Here is a 20,685-nt window from a genome sequence, read left to right on the forward strand (position 1 = left end):
TCAGATCGCAACTGAGTCCAGCAATTAATTTTGTAATTCCTAGAGTAACGCTTTTAGATACCAAATACACCAGACCAAATGAAGGCATCTATATACAGTTGAACTCAGAATGAAAATCAATAGAAATACTATACGTATTCTGCATTTATTTCCTTCATTAACTTATGGAGAGCCAAAATGTTTATGGGTTCATTTTGGGTTGTCTCTTCTCGAACTGTTTGAAGCGTCGTTTATACTTTAATCAACGATCTTTGATTGCCATGCAGTGAATGGAGAGTTAAAATTACTTAATACAGACATTAATATATCATACTATGACTGTAGCTAGAATTCGAATTATATATTCTGTAGATTCTAGACTATAGATTCGAGAATTATTTTCTTGGATTTTTGGAGTGCATAGGAATATTTATCTTAGTTATACTGGTAATCCGAATAAATAACGGGCGGAGACTTTCTAAAATAATATATAGGTTTAGTGCTCATCAGTCAATTTTCATAAATTACCTGATAACTGACTTGACAACTATGCAGATTTCAAAACTAATTTTCGGGGCAGATTTTCATCGAATATTTATTAACTTTGTTTATTTTTTGATACTAGGTTTCTTCGACTGTATATTATTGAAATTGGCATTGGCACCTCTGAACACAGCCAAAATGAAATAAAAAACCTCACTCTAACCTATATGAAAAGATTATCGAAAATGAACTATAATGTATAGAATTAAATTCAAAAATTAATGTTTCAACTAGAATGTTTCTACCAGCTTTAGATTAGAATTAAATTTCTAAAAATTTAATTAATTAACGTTCTCTACCAATCAATATATAAGCTTAAATAAGTCAATATATATACCATAAAAATAAAACATTTCACAAAATAAATTCAATTTATTGAAATATGTTTAGATCAAACAAATTAATTCGAACGGAAAAGGACCATCAATCACCAAACTGACGTTAATTGGCTATCATCAAAGATATCGCTGTTTTCGTAACAAATATTAGTAAAAGCAAGTTAGAATATTGACATATAACACACTTTTTAATATTTCTGAACCAGTTTTCTGTGCTGTTATTATATAAAATATAAATGTGACTTTAAAATTGTGAATAAAAATATATCATAATCAGGTTTAATATTGTTGAATTAATTATAAAGAACAATTAAATTTTAGTGCACATAGTCAAATATTTGTTCAGCACTGAAAACAATTTTCCCAGTTGCTGGAGTATAAAAATGTTCAAATACTACTATTGTATTGTCGCCTGTTTCTAGGAATGGAGCTGGTAAATAAAGAGTTTGTTGTGGGCCTATTGCTGCATATCGTCCTAAAGCAAATCCATTTACAAATACCATACCTAGAAATATACATCAAAATGTTATATATTTTAGCGCTTTGTATACAAATTAGTCTAAACGAACCTTTTCCCCATTCCCTCATATCAATGAAAGTATCTTGTGGTTCATCTTCAACGTGTAAGATGGCGCTATAAAAGGCAGTGCCTGGTTGTTCTGCTGTGTAATCTTCCCATTCTGATAGTTCATTGATCCATTTCTTCTTCATCTCCAATGGTATAATTTTAAAATCAGATAAAACTTCTGAATTTAATGTGACATTATCTGCAATATAATTTTAACCTTAGAGCTAACATTTTATACATATTATACATATGTTGATATATTTAGTACACAACAGTTGATACACAATACATTTTACTCCATGAACTTGAAATATGGAAGGGAAGGACTGCGCATGAGAGCGAAATATGCCAAATGTTATCAGCCGAAGCAAGAGGCGGGCGTGGTGAACACTTTGTGATGATATCAAACGGAATGTATAGGGAAAGACGTACCAACTTGTCACGAAAAGGTTCAGAGGACGGCGGGAGCAACCTGACAGGGAAGTCTTGAAGAAACAGTTGAAAAAACTATTTCCAGAAGTCGAAAAAATAACGTGGACTGATCGCGGACTATGAAAGCCAGAGGCGCCTCTCTTCACTGTGGGCGAGGTGTTGTCGGCAGCGGCATAGCTGAGGACGGATAAGGTCCCTGGGCCAGACGAGATCCCGGTAGAGGTGATCAAATGAGTAATAGAGGCGCACTCTAAAAGTGCAGACTCATATGCCTCATTAACTCAGCGGGAAAGCTCCTGGAAACCCCCCTCAAGAATAGATTGGGGGAGCTTACCGAGGGGGTTGTGATCCATCTTAGACAGTTCGATTTTAGAAAGGGCAAATCGACTTTTGGTGTCCTGGATATAATAAAGGAGGTCGTGGCTTGGAACAACTCCAGAGCTTACAAAATTAAGTGGTGGCCCAACTAACTTTGGAAATTAAGAACGCGTTCAACTCGGCTCCGCGGGATGGAGTAGTCCGGAAGCTGAATGGAAAGGGCGTGTGTCAAAACCATCAATTTTCATCAATTAAAAAAAAATTCAATACAAATTCAATTACAAATAAAAAACAACCATCAATTTTTACTGTTATAGTTGAAAATTCCGTAAACCGCGTGTGATCTAACAGTACATTAATAACAAAGATGGTGTTAGGATACTAACGACAATAAATATTACTGTTGTACCTGAGAAAATCAATAAAGTGCGTGATGTAACATTATCTTGACAACCAAGGCGGCGTTGGGAGATAAAGAGTAAATTAATTTTACTGTTATACCTAGTTAATAGTACAACATGCGTAACCTAACAATAAACAAATAACAAAGGCGGTGCTGGGTAACTAACAAGCAGCGGGAAGTAGGTCATAATGGCCTCTAAAGAAGACAGCCGCGACAAAGCGAAAGCAACCGCAGAAACAACTTTGTCGACTATAAAGGAGGGGTAGTGGTTTACCCAACCCTAACGAAAATAAGAGCGACAAAAGAGCCGAGCGACGAAAAGCCAAGGAGAACCAGGTCACAAACCATGTATGAAAGAGAATCCGTGGAAAACACCGACGTAGCAGAGAAGGAAAAAGAAGAGGAGCAGCTGGAGAAGCTGAAGAAGATGACAACCAAAGGTCTGGTAGAACTATTAAAGAGGCAGGCCGAAAAAGTGAGGCACTTAGTAACGCGGGAATACCTGCTAGGCAAGAAAAATGGGACTTTAGGAAAGCTGATGCAAAGGTAGTAGGATAGAAGATGGACATACTGCTAAGAATAATTTTTGTAATGTCCTGGAATTGGACACCAAAAGGACGACAGAAGAGGCTTCCAACAAACTAGAAAAAATTGAGGAGACTATCAAAAAGAAGATGGATAACATGGACAAGAAGTGGGAGGGTAGTATGGCCAGACTAAAAAGACTGGTGACAAGGAAGTCTGACGAAACCACCCCAACACCCGCTCACTCGAAACAAAAATTTCCCGCCAAAACCGTTAAACCCATCGCAACAATTTCAAAGAAAAGGGGGGCGCGAAAAACAAAGAGACGACGAAAGGGATGACGAAAGCAAGCAGAACCAAAGGAATCCACAGCTATGTCAACGTTGCGGCCAAGCCAGGGAAAAACCTGCTACAAGTTCGACCATACGGCGAAGAACTGCAGGACCAAGGAACCCACCTGCTAGATATGCGGTGAGGTACACAAAGGGAAGACGTACAAAGCCACGAAAAAGAGAAAAATGATCGTAGGATGGGGTGTGGGAAACCATCAGAGGAATGAGTATAACAAAAGGCGAAGTGGTAGCAACGCCTGAAGATGCAACCCCGGAAGCAAGAGAAGGATCTCGAAAAAACACGATTTCCTGACGCTATACAGGAATTGCTACAACCCGGGATACTAGAAAAGCGGCGGAGGGGAACGATCCATCAGCCTCCTAGCGACACTAAGAAAAGTAGTAGGCAAAGTACTTATTCAGAGACTCCAAGCAATGTTGAAGAAAATGGAGTTACACAACACAAGGCAGTACGGTTTCAGAGACAACAGTTCACCCATGCAAGCCATGAGTGATCTACCGGAATAGATCAACACCGAAATAGAACAAAGGAAACACGTTCTAATGGTGATATTGGCCAAGTTAGAGATCAGGGCGTAAACATGAGAGGAAACTAAAGGAGCAACGTTTCCAATTTATGTTTAATAGACTTAGCGAAACCGTAGAGACGATCAAATATTTAAACACTGGGAACACTACCATAATCAAAACAGGAACAATGATAACAGACGAAATCGAGAAAAATACTCTCGATCAATAGTCCACTGATTTTTTACATCATAATAGTCAGAATAACAGAGCAAATGCAGAAACAGCCCCGCGGATATAGGATGGGAAAACACCACCTCCAAATCGTATGTTGTGTTAATGATTACGCACATTATTCGCAGATATAAAAGCCAGATTACAGTGGCTACTACAGGCTTTTAATAAAGCGACTGAAAATATCAACATGGAAATATCGACCTCCAAAACGAATAGCATGGTGATGTATAGAGAACCACACCGATTCAAACTATAACAAACCACCAAATTAGAACAAATATCCAAATACAGCTACATCGGAACAGCTTGAGGATGTCAAGAACAACGTGAGGAGCCAAATTAATAAGTCAACTAGGATAGCGGGTACCTTAAGAGCAACCGTGTAGACAAATACGTATATGTCAACGCCAACCAAAGTAAGAATGTATACGGCCTGTGTAAGGCTAGTCATAACAAACATAATTGAAGCACGAACTCACACAGTCGAAACAAAAGTTATGGCATGCTCTAACGAAATGAGATTATTAAGAAGAATGGCGGGAAATACATCAGGAGACCTAAGAATTAACAGAGATGGAATGAACAGAGATCCGCAAGGAATTCAACACGGGAGACGTGGTAAGATGGATCCGAATAAGAAGAAGATTGTGGAACAAAGACATCTCTCGAATCAAAGACAACAGAGTGTCAAAAATAGCTAGAAATTGTCAACCATTAGCCCAGCGACCACCAGGATGACTCCCAATTAGGTGTAAGGACTGTTAGGTATCAGCGTCGCAAATATAACAAACTACTTGGACAATATAGAAGTTAAAGAAGCCTGCAAGCTTTTGGAAATAATTAGGAGTTAAGTAAAGTTTGAGGTTACATACATTTATTGTTTATTTAGCTATTCTGATGGCTAATGTAATGTTATTTAGACTTAATAAGTTACCTTGCCATAATCCCTTGAATGTTTGATTATATTGGAATATATTACCACCATTCATTCGTCCCATTTCTTCAACAACTATATCAATTGTAGCTCCTTTAATAGCTTCGTTATTTAGTTGTACTTGTCCATCTTTTACTCTCCAAAATCCAAATCTTTCTAGATCTGATACCACTTTGAGCTGTTTTGGTGCCAACAATTCTCCATTTACCAAAACCAGAACAGTATCGCAAACATGACCTGGTAAAGAAAAAGAAAGAAGTTGTAAACATTCCACTGAATTATTGTCTGCAACATTACCTCCTATTGTTAACATAGAGTTTTCCGGTAAATCCATATTTTCTTTACGGTATACTATGTAGCCATTTCCTTGTCCCGAGTTGTTGTTTATGTCTAGTAGTTCCATAGCTGTCACATACTTACTTTCAATAGCGTTAGGCGAATTCTGGTCAAGCAATTTTTTTAGAGGAAGTGCTTTTTGAATATCGAGGCTTTCGTAGGCAACTGGAGGTGTAATTTCCGGAGGTTCGGGCGTCAACGTTTGTATTGGGTTAGCATTAGCTACTAGTTCCTTTACTATGTAGTATTTATTTCTGTAAGCACCATTTTCGCTTAAAGGTGAATCGTAATCATAGCTCGTTGTTATGGATTCGTATCCGGAGTTATCAAACAAATCATTAGCTAGAAATAATTATAATGTAGCGTATTTTTTTATATTTAAACATGAACTATTTATGAAATTAACCAATATAAAATAATATATAATTAGTATGATACTGAATATCAATAATGTCGATAAAATAGAATTATTTTATTGATTATTTGATGAAGCTTGAGTGTGTCTGCTAACATTTCATATATTTCTGCTACTTTCATAACACTAGACTACATAATATTTTAGATCAAGGCCAGAGCTTGAGATCAAGACTCGACTCGAGACTAGGTGTAGACTAGATCAAGATAGATAAATCAAGAGATTTAATAACCATCAATATGTTATTATATATAATGAGCTTGATGAAAATAATTTTATAACAAGGTCTCTCAAGTTTAATATATTATTTTTAAATCCTACTGTCCACCAGGCGGTATGTTCTTGATAATTATATATCCAACTCTAATTTCTATCCCTCGTATACATATAAAAGTTCAGAAGCCTAATTAATTAGTTCATTTACATAATATTTAATAACGCATTCTAATTTAAAAACTTCATTGTGGCGATATCAATACATATAAGGCAAAAGTAAAGCAGGTTTTTCATCTTATTTAGAAGACACTCGGTATAATGGAATTGTAAACCTCAAGAAACGGAGAAGTATATCTCTGATTACACCACTAACTAATTGCCCAAAACTACTTTGACCCTGAGAACTGTGAATCTCTGAGAATTTGTTAGTGTTTGATGATTTGATAGATTATTCTGAATAAATCAATACTCGTATCAAACGTTATCTTCAAATTGTATTATTTCAATAGTGCTTGTTCTTATTTGTTTAATATTAGTTATTGTTTGTTTATTATTAGTTATTATCTTTAGAGTGTTTATTCTTATTTGTGAAATTAATATGTTTAATACAATTTGGCTAACCAGTCGTATTCGTTATATCGTATTCGTATACGCGCAATATAGATCTAGCGCCTAGTCAAACCCCGCCTGCAAGGGATCTTCCTGCAAAGAGGAGTCAAAAGTCAACTTTGTCTTTGTCAAAACATTTTTAGGGTAGAAAGTAGCCTGAATACTTCGAGTGGTGAGATAAGGGCATCTACTACAGGCAATCGCACGCGAGAAACAAACCTCGGGTCACAGTAATCTGGGAACAAGCTAGCTAGCAAGCTAGAAAGAAAAACATGTCCATTAAGACAACCGACCGGTAATCAATGCAAGTAGTAGATGATGAGGAACACCTTGTGGCCTGTCGAGGTAATTTAAAGAGAATAGAGGAATATCCCTATCCCTATTGATAATAAATTTAAAACCTACATACACTCCTTACCCGGCCTAATAATAGACAATGTGAACGTAGAGCCATTGATTTATATACGTAGAAATATTATGGCCGTACAAGAACTTGGAAGGCCATTGAGGCCGATGAAATTGAAAAGCCGGCAAAAATTGTCGCAAGATAAATCTTGGATGAGCGCCTATCGGCGAGCGTTTATGAGGTGGGAAACTGGTTCGATAACCCCAATACTACTAGAAGACGCAATAAGGAAAGACCTGTGGGCACTTATACAGATGGATGAAGTAAGACTGGCTTATGGTCCTGATCTAGTTACTACGAAACAATTAAAGAGTAGCAATATTACACAAATTATACAACATTTTCATGGTCTGTGATACATTTGATTGAGAACCTTTCTTCTCAAATCTAGAATGATATTAATTGAGAAGAAGAAAGATCCATCAGATCCAATCAATCTAAGACCAATATCTATAGCACGGATGCTAACACAGTCTTTCTACAACATGATCGGCAGTCGCCCGCAAAAGTACCGGTTCACCAGAGACATAGAGCCTTCATAAATATCGATGGCTGTAGTGACAACATCCGTCTTTTAGACTTATCACTATGGTCGTTTGAAATAATGTACATAGCCTCTACTGACATCGCCAGAACCTTCGATTTGGTTTCCTTTAGGGCGGTGGAGGGAGCGATGCCTGCCAAGGGATTACCAATCCTAATGGTCCAACATATAATGGGGGGCACAATAAAATTACCACCCAAATTCAACATGGCGAACGGATATCAAATGCAATACACCCTTGGTATCAGACGGCGTAACTCCCTTTCCCCCATGTTATTCAATTTCATGGATGAGATATTTCAGAGTCTTCTGGGAAAGGTGAGGATGAGAGTTAATAGTCTCCCATTGACTGTCTTGGCATTGGCTGACGACCTGATAATTATAGCCTCCTCTCGGTTAGGCCTTCAAGAACAGCTTGATTAGATAGGTTGAGAGCGTTGGCCTCTCAGTTAACGCCCAGAAATAGACCATCGCAATAAGGGCACTTGATCTGAAAAAAGTCGTGGTCGATCGACACTGTATCTTTAAGCTCCTGGATCAGAATATCCTATCTTTTAAAAGAACTAGAAAGAAGATTTAACGCAGAAAGTCGTTTGAACATAATCATACGAGACCAAATAAGAGATCAGCTAGACTCAGCCGCCCCCCTTAAGCCACAACAGCGGCACTAAAGAAAGTCGCGGTTGAGCCGCACTGCAACTTCAAACTCCTTGGTCAGGAGATCCCAGCTCTGAAAAGAACCGACCAGCTTAAATATTTGGGGATACCCTTTAATGCCGAGAGACGCCTAAACGTAAATGTCAGAGATCAAATAAGGGAAGAGCTGGAGAAATTATCGGAAGCCCCCCTTCACTACAACAACGAAATTGCACTTAGGTGAATTCGGAATTCTGTTACTGAAATTCGACTTAAAATCACTGAATGTCTTGAATATCGCTTTAACCTTCCTTATAACTGCGACTATTTTTTTAAGCAATATAATAGGCAGTTTTCAGTACGAAGTTCCTACAGCGGTTCTTTTAGAAGAAATACCTTACTTAGTTTACCGAAACAACTCGAAGATTTGGAATTGGACAGAAAATACTTTGAAACATTACTTGGCTTTGTCATGTACTAAAAAAATATACAAAAACTTGTGAGGCTTGTCGCTAACATGAGGATAGTCTTCAAAAATTTTCTTGGAAAAATGTAATATATATAATTACAAGAATACCTTGAATATAAATAGAAATATTGAAAATTAATCAATAATTCATATAAAATAATATTAATGATAAATAATTTAGATATACAAAACAATAACAAATAAGCATCGTATACTGAAGAGTATACATAAAGCCCAAACATTAGTCGCAGTTATACGTTTTACAATTTTGCGTATTGTTTTCTAATAATATTGTAATTATCAATACTTGAGGTTATCTTATCAGATAATTAAAGAAGCATTGCCTTTGCTTTTGCTTTTAAGTTTCAGAAGTTTAAAAATAATAAATAGTGGTAGACACGCACACAAAAATATATTAAACTACCAATTAATGTTCCTAACCCTCATACCAATTCAACCCCCCTAATTGTAACTCATGTTTATTTAATCTTAAAATACCATAAAAATTATTTTTATGAAGCAGACATAATTCACAATGAATTTTAAATAGAAATAATCATTAGTTTTATACATTAACAGATTGTTTTTACTAAGTGAAAGCAATCTAGCAATTATTAAATTATATTTATCTAGGTCATTATAAACATAATCTCTTAGTTCTTTCACAGGGTTATGAAAAGCTATTTCGTTTCAGAAACTATTAATATAAAGATTACCTGCTTCACAAGTTTTAGCTTTATACTTATTAGTTTAACCTATGTATGTGTTTTAATTGTTACAATTGGCAAATATTGTATAAGTATTATAATATATATATATTTCATATATAAAGCAATTGTTGAATATTGCTTGAAATATTTTATACATCTACCATGGTATATCCATTTCGATCACTGCGGATAAAGAATAAAGTTTATTGCAATAGGCCCTAAATCAAAATAAGAGCTTAACAAGTAATGCCTAACTAATGCTGAACTATCAGTTCAGAGACAAATATGTGTCTAGAAAATAGCTCAGACCTGTTACTTAAGTTCTTTTGTCATAAATGTTGAATTATTGATTATAGTCGTATGTAGTGTCGTATTTTATGATTTATATTTATTACTTTAATTGATTTACACTCAGTTCCTCAGCCATGCTTTTAAGGTATTATTATACAAAATTTGTTCTTTAAAATTCTAAGAAAATTCTGTTCAATAACATCAAAATATTATGCTTGACTTGGTGTTCAGTTGCTAATTAATACTGTAAAATATCACACGCCACATTGTCATTATCAACATAATTATTTAATAAATAAATAAGATAATATGATGACATTAGCAATATGTGCTATATTTTAAAGTATTTTGTTGATTGATAAACAATTTAGAAAAACAACAATGACATTGCAATAATGTTAAACGACTATAGCAATAACAACTTTAAAAACAAATCATATCTATTTACCTAATCAAAAATATTTTAAGAAACTGTAACACTCAAATTTGCTAAAGTGTTTAGCTTCATAATTAGTTCCTCGGTTTAAGATTTAATGAAGGCTTATAACAATTGGCATATCTTGATTTTATTATATATTCTGATGTACAAAAACCTGTAAAATGTAAACAAACCAATATAAGATCTAGACACATTTGTCTATCTCATAAAGATAGTTTTTGTTGGTTTAATGATTTATAATATTTGCTCCCTTCGCTGGTCTCAATATTTTCAGAAAAAATCTAATTAAATATAAACAGAAGCGGTATGATATTCAGAAAAATATTACAGAATTATTTAGAAACTAATGATTAGTTCAGCTTGCATCCTACTATTAATTTATTGATTTAAGAGTTTTATTTTTGTACAGGAGACGGTATAACATATCAGCAGACTGGTCAACATATCGGCCATCTATTCGTCTAAAAGTATTATAAGATAATTAAAACTTCATCTTATATATAAAAATGAATCGCAAAATATGTTCCTAAGCGCATAACTCAACAACGCCTGGACCAATTTGGCCAAATCTTTTTTTAAAATGTTCGTTGAAGTTCAGGGATGGTTTTTACGGCGAGAAAAATTAGAATTATTGCTGGAAAAACCCTAAAAATAGCCCTTTTTGTTTGAATTTGTTTCGTGTATCAGTTGACAATTCATCTGTCATCTGTCAAAAGTCATCTGTAACAGACAACTTTTTTTTTTAAATTTGATATGACTTGAACTCAAATCCTTTTAATCCGTACGAATTGTTTTATTTATTTAAAATTTTTTATTTGTTTAAAATTTAATTCAAATTTTAAATAAATAAAACAATTCGTACGGCTTAAAAGGATTTGAGTTCAAGTCATATCAAATTTAAAAAAAAAAGTTGTCTGTTACAGATGACTTTTGACAGATGACAGATGAATTGTCAAGTGATACACGAAACAAATTCGTATATCGTGGTTTGTGCAGAGTGTTTAGTTAGTTAGTGTTTGTTTAGTTCGTGATTAGTGAAAAAATAATTTATATTTGATATGCCTCCTATAAGACGAAGCAATTTAGGTAGAAGAACCAGAAATGCTATAAACCAAGCTAATTACCGATCTAATCGTACTGCACAAGAACGTGACGACGGAAATGAACGTGAAAGAATTCGGATATCACAAACGCGTGAAGCGCGAGCGCGACATTCAACTAATAATCGCGCAAGTTTGAATCCAGCTGCTTTCAGTTACGATGTGTCAATTGACTACAGTAACTACCAATGTGTTGTTATTGGTTCTATGAACTTGGTTTGCTCACACTGTAAGGCATTAAAATACAAAAACGATGCCAATGGATTGTGTTGCGCAAATGGTAAAGTGAAATTGATACAATTGGATCCACCACCAGAACCATTGTACTCATTGGTTTCAGGAATAGGAACAGATTCTATACACTTTTTGACACATATTCAACAATATAACAATTGCTTTCAAATGACTTCATTTGGGGCAACAAATGCAGTTCGGGAAAATTTTATGCCAACTTTCAAGGTATGTATTATAGCAGTTACTCATAATTATTTTAGCGAACAAAATTTTCTGTCACCAAAGTTAAGATGTGTTACTAATCTTCAATTTCTTAATCATTACGAAATATATCACTTAGTCATCATATTATATGGTGATTCAGTTTCAGTGACACTTTTATTATATTTTATATTTGATAGATATTAGTTAAAACTAAATATATACTTTTTAAGATCAAATATTATTTAAGTTTGATCATTGACAATCCATTAATTTATACCACACCATAATATTTTTTTTATTTACAGATACAAGGGCAAATATATCACAGAGCAGGTTCACTGTTACCAGTGTCAGATAGCGACAACAAATTCCTGCAAATTTATTTTATGGGCAATTCACCACAAGAAATTGATCTGCGTTGTGCACATAACAATTTAGTAAAAAGGTCTATTGTAGAACAATTACAAACTTTATTTCATCAACACAATCAATTGATTATATTGTTTAAAACTGCCCTGGATCTGATGCCATCCGATAATCACAAAATTGTAATCAGAGCTGATAAAACACCTGCAGGTCAACATACAAGACGTTTTAATGCACCAACTATTGATGAAGTTGCTATCGTTGTAGTTGGAGAAAACTTGGAATCCCGTGATATTGTTTTACATCGTCGGAATTTTCAATTACAACCTATAAAGGAAACACACCGCTCATATGATGCACTGCAATATCCCATTATATTTTGGCAAGGTGAAGATGGCTACGATTTATCAATAAAAATGATAAATCCCATTACAGGTAACTAAAATATTAGTTTAGCTATGGCGATAATATCTCAGTCACTATATTATGTATTTGAATGTTATTAAAACAAAATCTGTTTACAGGTTCTGAAACCAACAAAAAAGTCAGTTCAATGAACTATTATTCATACCGCCTAATGATTCGGGAAAATGAAGATAATCACATATTGAAATGTCGCCGATTATATCACAAATATGTTGTTGACATGTATGTTAAAATTGAAACGGAGAGATTAACATTCATCAGGTTGAATCAAACCAAACTCCGATCTGAAGAGTATATTCACCTTCGAGATGCGATTAATACTGATGGAAATGCACAGAATGTCGGTCGGATGACTATTCTTCCAGCAACATACATCGGAAGCCCTCGGCATATGCACGAATATGCTCAAGATGCCATGTCGTATGTTCGTCATTATGGTACAGCAGATTTGTTCATCACATTTACATTCAATCCGCAATGGATAGAAATTAAGCAGGAGTTATTACCTGGGAAATCATCCATTGATCGTCATGATATTACAGCCAGAGTCTTTAGACAAAAGTTGAAATCTTTAATGAATTTCATCGTAAAACATAATGTGTTTGGTGAGACACGCTGCTGGATGTATTCTGTGGAGTGGCAGAAACGAGGATTGCCACATGCACACATTTTGATTTGGTTGGTTGAAAAGATAAGGCCAAATGAAGTTGATGCAGTGATATCAGCTGAAATCCCTAATGTACAAGTAGATCCTGGATTGCATGAGGTAGTTATCAAAAACATGATACATGGTCCCTGTGGAACTCTTAATCAAAATTCACCGTGTATGATGGATGGTAAATGTTCAAAACGATATCCACGGACATTAATATCGGAAACAATTACTGGTAATGACGGTTATCCATTGTATCGTCGCAGATCGACAGCAGACAATGGAAAATCAACAATTGTCAAATTAAATTAACAAGATATTGAAATAGATAATCGTTGGATTGTTCCATATTCACCCATTTTATCAAAGACATTCAAAGCACACATCAACGTTGAATCTTGCCATTCAGTGAAATCGATTAAATACATTTGCAAATATGTAACCAAAGGGAGTGATATGGCTGTGATTGGAATTGGTGCAGAGAATTCTAATGATGAAGTTACCCAATACCAAATGGGCCGCTATGTCAGTAGTAATGAAGCAGTTTGGCGAATATTTTCTTTTCCTATTCATGAGAGACACCCTTCTGTTGTTCACTTAGCTGTGCATTTAGAAAATGGACAAAGAGTGTATTTTACAGCACAGAACGCAGTACAAAGAGCTGCTCAGCCACCATCTACTACATTAACCAGTTTTTTTGAGACATGCCAAAACGATGATTTCGCACAAACATTGCTATATTCTGAAATGCCAAAATATTATACCTGGAATCAATCCTCAAGGAGATTTATACGACGGAAACAAGGAAAACCAGTTCCAGGATATACAGATGTATATTCCACCGATGCGATTGGCCGGATTTATTCAGTACATCCAAGCAATGATGAATGTTTTTATTTACGACTGCTATTAGTCAATGTACGTGGCCCAACATCATTCCAACAGTTACGAACTGTTGATGGTGAATTGTGTGGATCCTACAGAGAAGCCTGTCAACGTTTGCAATTGCTTGAAAATGACGCTCATTGGGATCAAACTCTCAATGATGCTGTAATATCATCACACACTCATCAAATACGAACATTGTTTTCTATAACCATATCTACATGCTTCCCATCAAACCCAATTGATTTGTGGATGAAGTACAAAGATTATATGTGTGATGATATTTTGTATCAAATACGGAATAGAATGGGAAATCCAAATATACAAATCAGTGAAGAAATTTACAATGAAGCATTGATTTCAATTGAGGACATGTGCTTGATAATGTCAAACAAACTATTAATTCAATTAGGCCTGACCGCGCCCAATCGTCCAATGCATGACGCTTTTAACCAAGAGTTGCATCGAGAAAGACTGTATGATCTCAACGCTTTGAAAGAATAAATTCAAACAAATCTTCCACTGTTAAATGAACAACAGAAGTATGTATTTGAAACTCTTATGAAAGTAACAAATGATGAAACTGGAGGGATTTATTTCTTAGATGCACCTGGTGGTACAGGAAAAACTTTTTTTATTTCATTAATATTAGCAACAATTCGCTCACAAAATAAAATTGCACTTGCACTCGCTTCGTCGGGAATCGCAGCAACTTTGCTTGAAGGTGGTCGAACAGCCCATTCAGCACTAAAATTGCCATTAAATATGCAAAGCAATGAAACTCCAACCTGCAACGTTTCGAAGAACTCTGCAATGGCAAAGGTTTTGCAGCAATGTAAATTGATTGTTTGGGATGAATGCACGATGGCACATAAAAAATCTTTGGAGGCTTTAGACAGAACCTTAAAAGATCTACGTAGCAATAATAACCGATTTGGTGGTGCAATGATTTTATTAGCAGGAGATTTTCGTCAAACATTGCCAGTGATTCCACGATCAACGCCAGCTGATGAACTCAATGCATGTCTAAAGTCCTCCAATTTGTGGAAACATGTTAAAGTACTTCATTTAAGCAAGAATATGCGTGTCGAGTTGCAAAATGACCAATCTGGAAACATATTCTCTAAACAACTCATTGACATTGGTAATGGCAAATTTCCTATAGACATGTTGACGGCTTGCTTTTGCTATGACTATAAACAAGTCCCAGGGGCAATCATTAAGTGTTTGTGGTATTAATCTAGAAAACCCATGTTTCTCACATGGTCAATTGTATGTTGCCTGTTCCCGTGTTGGAAAACCATCAGATTTGTTTATCTATGCGCCAGGTAATCAAACAAAAAACATCGTATACCACAAAGCAATATAATGATAATAATAATAATAATTATGATTCACATGATTAACAATAAAGCGATTACTTACTTTTCAATCCTTATATATGTTTTATTTAATTATTTTTTATTCACAACGCCCTATCACCAGGGTGATGGTTCTGTTCAGGAGAATTTTTTAAAATACGTAGGCACAAAAACTGCCACATTACAAATCTTTTTGACAGGACGAAGTCTGTCGGGTCAGCTAGTAACTAAATAAAATTTAAACATGTTTGAGACGCAAAAGGCAAAACAAAAAATAATTGTACAATAACGCAGGAAAACTTTAGTTATGTCGTGTGTTGATCTACTATCACTACTCAAATTCAGCTTCCTCTGATTTCTAACTTTTATGATGCCTCAAGCAAGTCCTTTATGGGAAAAGCTTTTCATCAAATATATAGATAAATAAAAAATAGATAAACAAATTATATCTAAAGATATAAAAGGACGTCCTTTCCAACAACAGGAGTTTCTCGCATGTATGTAGTTATATTATGTCTACTATTGCTAACTATCATACGTATACTACTGTACGTATACCAAAGGAGGCATAAGTCCATTTATGTAATTAACAGTAATTTTTTCCTTTTTACTAAATAGAGATTGTTGGCTATGATCCCATTATATATTATTAGGAACAAATAACACGCATATGAATAAAGGCTTCCGTTCATTTAATACTTACTAAGAGACGCTCCGTTGGTAAATCCAAAATTAGTACCACCATGGAACATATAGATATTGAAAGAAGCATTTTTTGCTAAAATGTCGGTCAACACTATCCTGGTATCAGCATCTGATTTCCCTGTATGATTGGCTCCCCAGAAATCAAACCAACCTATCCAAAACTCCATTACCATTAACGGCCTGTCAGGTTGTAGTTCTGCTAATTTATTAAGTTGACCATTAGCATCCCCTCCAAAGTTCGCCGTTTGTAGAAATAAACCCGGTAACGAGCCTATAAAAATGGATCATATAGTTTATTCAAAGTTTTTTTTTATATATGCGTCATGGAAATTTGTGAAGTCAAACATCGCAATGTTGCCGCATCAATTCTGAGTTTTAGTTCCGTTTGAAATATCCAAGTTTCATTCCATTGTTAAAGTAAATTATATTTGACAGTATTTTCGTTTAATTATTTTATTTAGATTAGAATTTTCTTGTATGTCAAAGCCAAACTGAACTAGAACTCAGAGTTGATGCGGCATCATTACAAAGTTTTGACGTCATAAATTTCGATGACGCAATAGACTACATATAATCTGTCATTGTTATGGATTTACGAATAAGTCACCTTGCGAACCACTAGATAACGGACTATCAGAAGTAACCAGTAACTCCACTATACCGTTCTTCAAGAAGAGCTGACGCAGCTCTTCTAAATAAAGTTTGTCGGGAACAAGGTCTGAGTATTTCATATAGCCGTATTCATTTTCTACCTGAAATGCTATGACAGGTCCGCCACGAGTAAATTGAAATGCAGCCAAAAGAGTCAGGAGTACATTAAAATATCTGAAAAATAATTGAAAAGCCTGGTCAAGATTTCTTTATGGATGTATCGATATTTTATTAGCAGACTCATCTATTATACAGTGCAATGATATGTTTAGAACATAAGACATTTCTTTTATGTGGTAATAGTAAACCTACAAAATCTGACATATCGATTTATTGATGTTTAAAATGATGGTTTTTTTGAAATGATTGGAATTTATTAGAGTTCGTGAGTGATACAATATTAAATAAGTATACCTTTGTTCCCCTTTTTCTGTTCTTTTGCTGATTGCATAATAAGATATTTAGCTTTGAAGTTAACTACAATAAATTAATAATAAGTTACCACAATAAATTGGCGGACCAGAATACTTCACTATCTCTATGCTCACACCCACAATGCTTTTTCTATCAATACAACCTTCCTCTATTTTTCGATATTTTTAATAGCGTTCTAATATGAAATTCTGCTCTAAAACCGCCTTCCTCTTCGTCTAAAATGAGTATCTTCACCCATTATATCCCTTTTTACTCTAGGAACATAAGTGTATTCGTCAGTTTAAAAAAATTCAATGAGAAATGTCTTACGATTCATCCTTTTTCTGTTTCAAAGCCATTATTCAGGTGGCCTCTTGAAATATGAGGATAATATTAAGTAATTTATGGCACATTGTAACTTTTTTTTTCCTTATATTGTTGCAACTTGGTTTCTTATCTTTTTATCGTAATTTAGCTCAACCACTCCTTAAGATACTACCATAATAAACTAACATCTGCTTCACCTCAGTAAGTTTTCTATTTGGCAGACTTAAATTGATAAAAAATAAAACAGATCTACCAACGATAGTTGGGTTCTGATTAATTTCACATGCGAGGAAACTATTTGGAAATGATACTGATGACAAAATCAAGTCAAAATTTATAGAAAATGTTAAGAAGAAACAAGCAAAACTTTCTATGAGGCTCAAAAATATTGTGATTTTTTGGACAACAATCCGAAATATGATTACGCAAAAAACTGTAATTACATAAATACATTTTGATGACATTTTGAAACTACGGTGTGCAACTATGAGGTTGTACAAAGGTTTTATATCTAATATCAACAAAATTCAACCACATCAAAACAAAATTCCTCTAAGCATCATAAGCTCTCCAGAGAAAATTAAAGATTTGCAAAAAACACGTTATATTGTGTGAATATAAAACCGCCGAAGTAAGACTCGAAGGCCGAAGAGATAGAAACCGTTTGTGCTAGTTTAGTTAAGTTAGGTGTGAGTTTTAATTTTCGAACTGAAACAGAATTTAATCTGGTATTTAAAGAACAATAATAAGCTTTTTAAATAAAAAAAACTACTTTTAATATGGATTCATTCTGCAGTAACAAGTCAATAGTTAGCCTGCGATCTATATGGCATATTGTGTAATATGCCTATAATATCTAGCAGTCTGAATTTAAAAACATTATTGATGACATTTCTAATGCAAGAAATGCATGTGTTCTAGATTACAGGTACAAATTCGAGCTTTATCGTGAAAAAATGTGACAGGGGTTACAACTGTATTATTTTACCAAATTCGATATATTTCACAATATTCCTTTGTTTCCTAAAAACTAATACTAATAACTTCTTAGACCAGATAACTACCAGATATTTGAGAATATTAGAGTTCCTAATAAATAACCCTCGCTATCAATAACCATAATAGGCTTATAATACAACAGTACTCTTACAATAACGATAATAAACAACTATAATAGCAAAATTAATTTCTAATAAATCTAAGCATTAATATAAACTTTTAATTGTACTAGATATATTTGAGACGAACGAACAATGCATAGCACACATTTATTAATATATTGACATTGATTCAAAGGCAGGAAGGAATTAATTTTGATTAATCTTGGCCTTGCTTTTAACTGGTGGAATCAGAAATGATTTCGTCAAGAGCTGTTAAAACCTTATTGAAGAATTATTAGTGTTCAATTCCCATTGCAACCAGATAATGTGTGACATTATTGGTCACCGAAAACCACCATTTTTCTTACGTTATTTACTTAAACAATGCGTGTAATATCCGTTCTCAGTAACATTATTATTTTAGACAATAATTAAGTAAAACATTTAAAAAAGCTATTCGTACGCCTCAAGTGGTATACCCATATTTTATGCTAAGCTAAACATTTTTGTTACAATAAAATATGACTTCCTCAGCTACACATTTACATCATTTGGACTTCATTGCCCATAAATTTGCTCTAAGAAAAGATAAGTAAGTTTGGATCCTACGAAATGTTTATTTGAACTTTATATATATTTTTTCGTTATGATTGAAAAATTATATCGGCTAAATGGTGACCACGATTTGCTCTGCAACTTTCAGTTCTTTTTAAGGTATGACATCCTCCAACATCTGAGGATGAATTTCTTGACAAATATTGTCTTTAAGATGTTGAATCGTTTGGGTTTTATTCACATACATTTTTGATTTTAAAAAAGGAAAAAGATTTTAATAAAGAAAAGGCTGGTGCTATTAAATCCGGAGATCTGGCTGGCCATGCTAAATCACCACTTCGCGAAATTAGTTTTCGTCATTCACTAATTGAAGTATTGAACGAGCTATGTGTGATGTGGCTCCATCTTGCTTCAGAGATGTCCGTTGTCTTCCAGAATGAGACCTGTCTGCGTATTGTTGAAAATTCGCACGTAAACAATAAATTGTGGTTTTGTGACGCACTGGGCGATTAGGACATTTTTGTAATAATGAAACGATTATTTTCAATAAATATTGTCACTATTTCTGCTCGTTCTTGTGGTGTATATTTATTCATAATAAAATTTGGACGTCTGCACGGAATAGTAACGGGACTTTTGCCCCACCTGTTACCACAATATATAGAATCAGTTTTGTTCGGTTTGATACAATACATGGGGGTATTTAAGTCAAACTTCAAATGTAAGCTTCAAAAGGTCCTCAGTTCCAATCACAGTAAAATATTCAAGAAACTACCATCTATATAACAGGAATCCGAAATTGATCTTGTTGTGAGAAAATTTTCAAAAGTTTAAAAGAAACTTATTGTAAAGAAAATTGTAAAAGTGTAAGAAATAAATTGTAAAAAATCCATGCAAATGTAATATAGGATATTTTTTCTTTTACCTGGATACAAAATTCATGTAAGTTTGTTCGGATGTTCTGAATCCCATTGTTTTCTCTCTCAACAACCAACTGGGAAAACCACCAAAATTATATTCCGAACAAATATAAGGTCCAGTTCGTAAAATCACAAATAGATCTTCCTCCTTGGCAGTGTTAATGAATTCTTCCAGGTGCAAGAAATCCTCCATTTCAGAACCACCATTTCCAAAATCATATTTGCCTAAAATAAATCAAAATCTAACGAACAAAGTTACTTTGAAGAGATTTCATACCTGGTTCCGGTTCATGTAAGTTCCATGGTACATACGTTTCAACGGAATTCAATCCAGCCGCACGGATTTTCTTCAAGCGATCTCTCCAATACTTTCTCGGTACCCTAAAGTAATGCATGGCACCACTGTAGATCCGTATTAACTTGTCGTTCAACGTGAAGAAGCTTTGATTCGCGTTTAGACCTTCCTTAATCCCCCCATCAGTATAGTACTGATAGTTGGTGGGTAAAGAATTAACCAAAGGTACACCAACACTATACGCCATTTCACTTAATAAAACAATAATATATTAGTTATTAA

The 20,685-nt window shown here is 34.3% G+C and overlaps 2 protein-coding genes across 2 annotated transcripts; one reads left to right on the forward strand and one right to left on the reverse strand.

Moving 5' to 3' along the window:
- Positions 1-874: 874 nt before the first annotated feature.
- Positions 875-20,675, reverse strand: LOC143193938 (beta-galactosidase-1-like protein 3). Its single transcript, XM_076400385.1, has 8 exons — positions 20,386-20,675; positions 20,114-20,333; positions 16,749-16,966; positions 16,140-16,412; positions 5,435-5,815; positions 5,138-5,374; positions 1,430-1,627; positions 875-1,365 (listed from the first exon to the last, which is right to left on the reverse strand). The coding sequence occupies exons 1-8, from the start codon at positions 20,648-20,650 to the stop codon at positions 1,178-1,180; spliced, it is 1,980 nt and encodes a 659-aa protein (XP_076256500.1). The 5' UTR covers positions 20,651-20,675; the 3' UTR covers positions 875-1,177.
- On the forward strand, positions 11,164-15,507 carry LOC143193939 (uncharacterized). Its single transcript, XM_076400386.1, has 3 exons — positions 11,164-11,767; positions 12,052-12,547; positions 12,637-15,507. Exons 1-3 carry the CDS (start codon positions 11,267-11,269, stop codon positions 13,500-13,502), a joined length of 1,863 nt encoding a protein of 620 aa, XP_076256501.1. The 5' UTR covers positions 11,164-11,266; the 3' UTR covers positions 13,503-15,507.
- Positions 20,676-20,685: the final 10 nt, after the last annotated feature.

Source organism: Rhynchophorus ferrugineus, unplaced genomic scaffold, assembly GCF_030347505.1.
Source record: "Rhynchophorus ferrugineus isolate W39M unplaced genomic scaffold, kcgeb_rfMv2 rfM3, whole genome shotgun sequence".
NCBI classification, from domain to species: domain Eukaryota; kingdom Metazoa; phylum Arthropoda; class Insecta; order Coleoptera; family Curculionidae; genus Rhynchophorus; species Rhynchophorus ferrugineus.

Coding starts and splice junctions, on each gene's coding strand:
- LOC143193939 (XM_076400386.1), top strand. CDS start 11,267: ATGCCTCCTATAAGACGAAGCAATTTAGGTAGAAGAACCAGAAATGCT. Junction 11,768..12,051: donor ATTTTATGCCAACTTTCAAG/GTATGTATTATA, acceptor TTTTATTTACAG/ATACAAGGGCAAATATATCA. Junction 12,548..12,636: donor AATGATAAATCCCATTACAG/GTAACTAAAATA, acceptor ATCTGTTTACAG/GTTCTGAAACCAACAAAAAA.
- LOC143193938 (XM_076400385.1), bottom strand. CDS start 20,650: ATGGCGTATAGTGTTGGTGTACCTTTGGTTAATTCTTTACCCACCAAC. Junction 16,967..20,113: donor TACATGAATTTTGTATCCAG/GTAAAAGAAAAA, acceptor ATTATTTTTCAG/ATATTTTAATGTACTCCTGA. Junction 16,413..16,748: donor GTTATCTAGTGGTTCGCAAG/GTGACTTATTCG, acceptor CCATTTTTATAG/GCTCGTTACCGGGTTTATTT.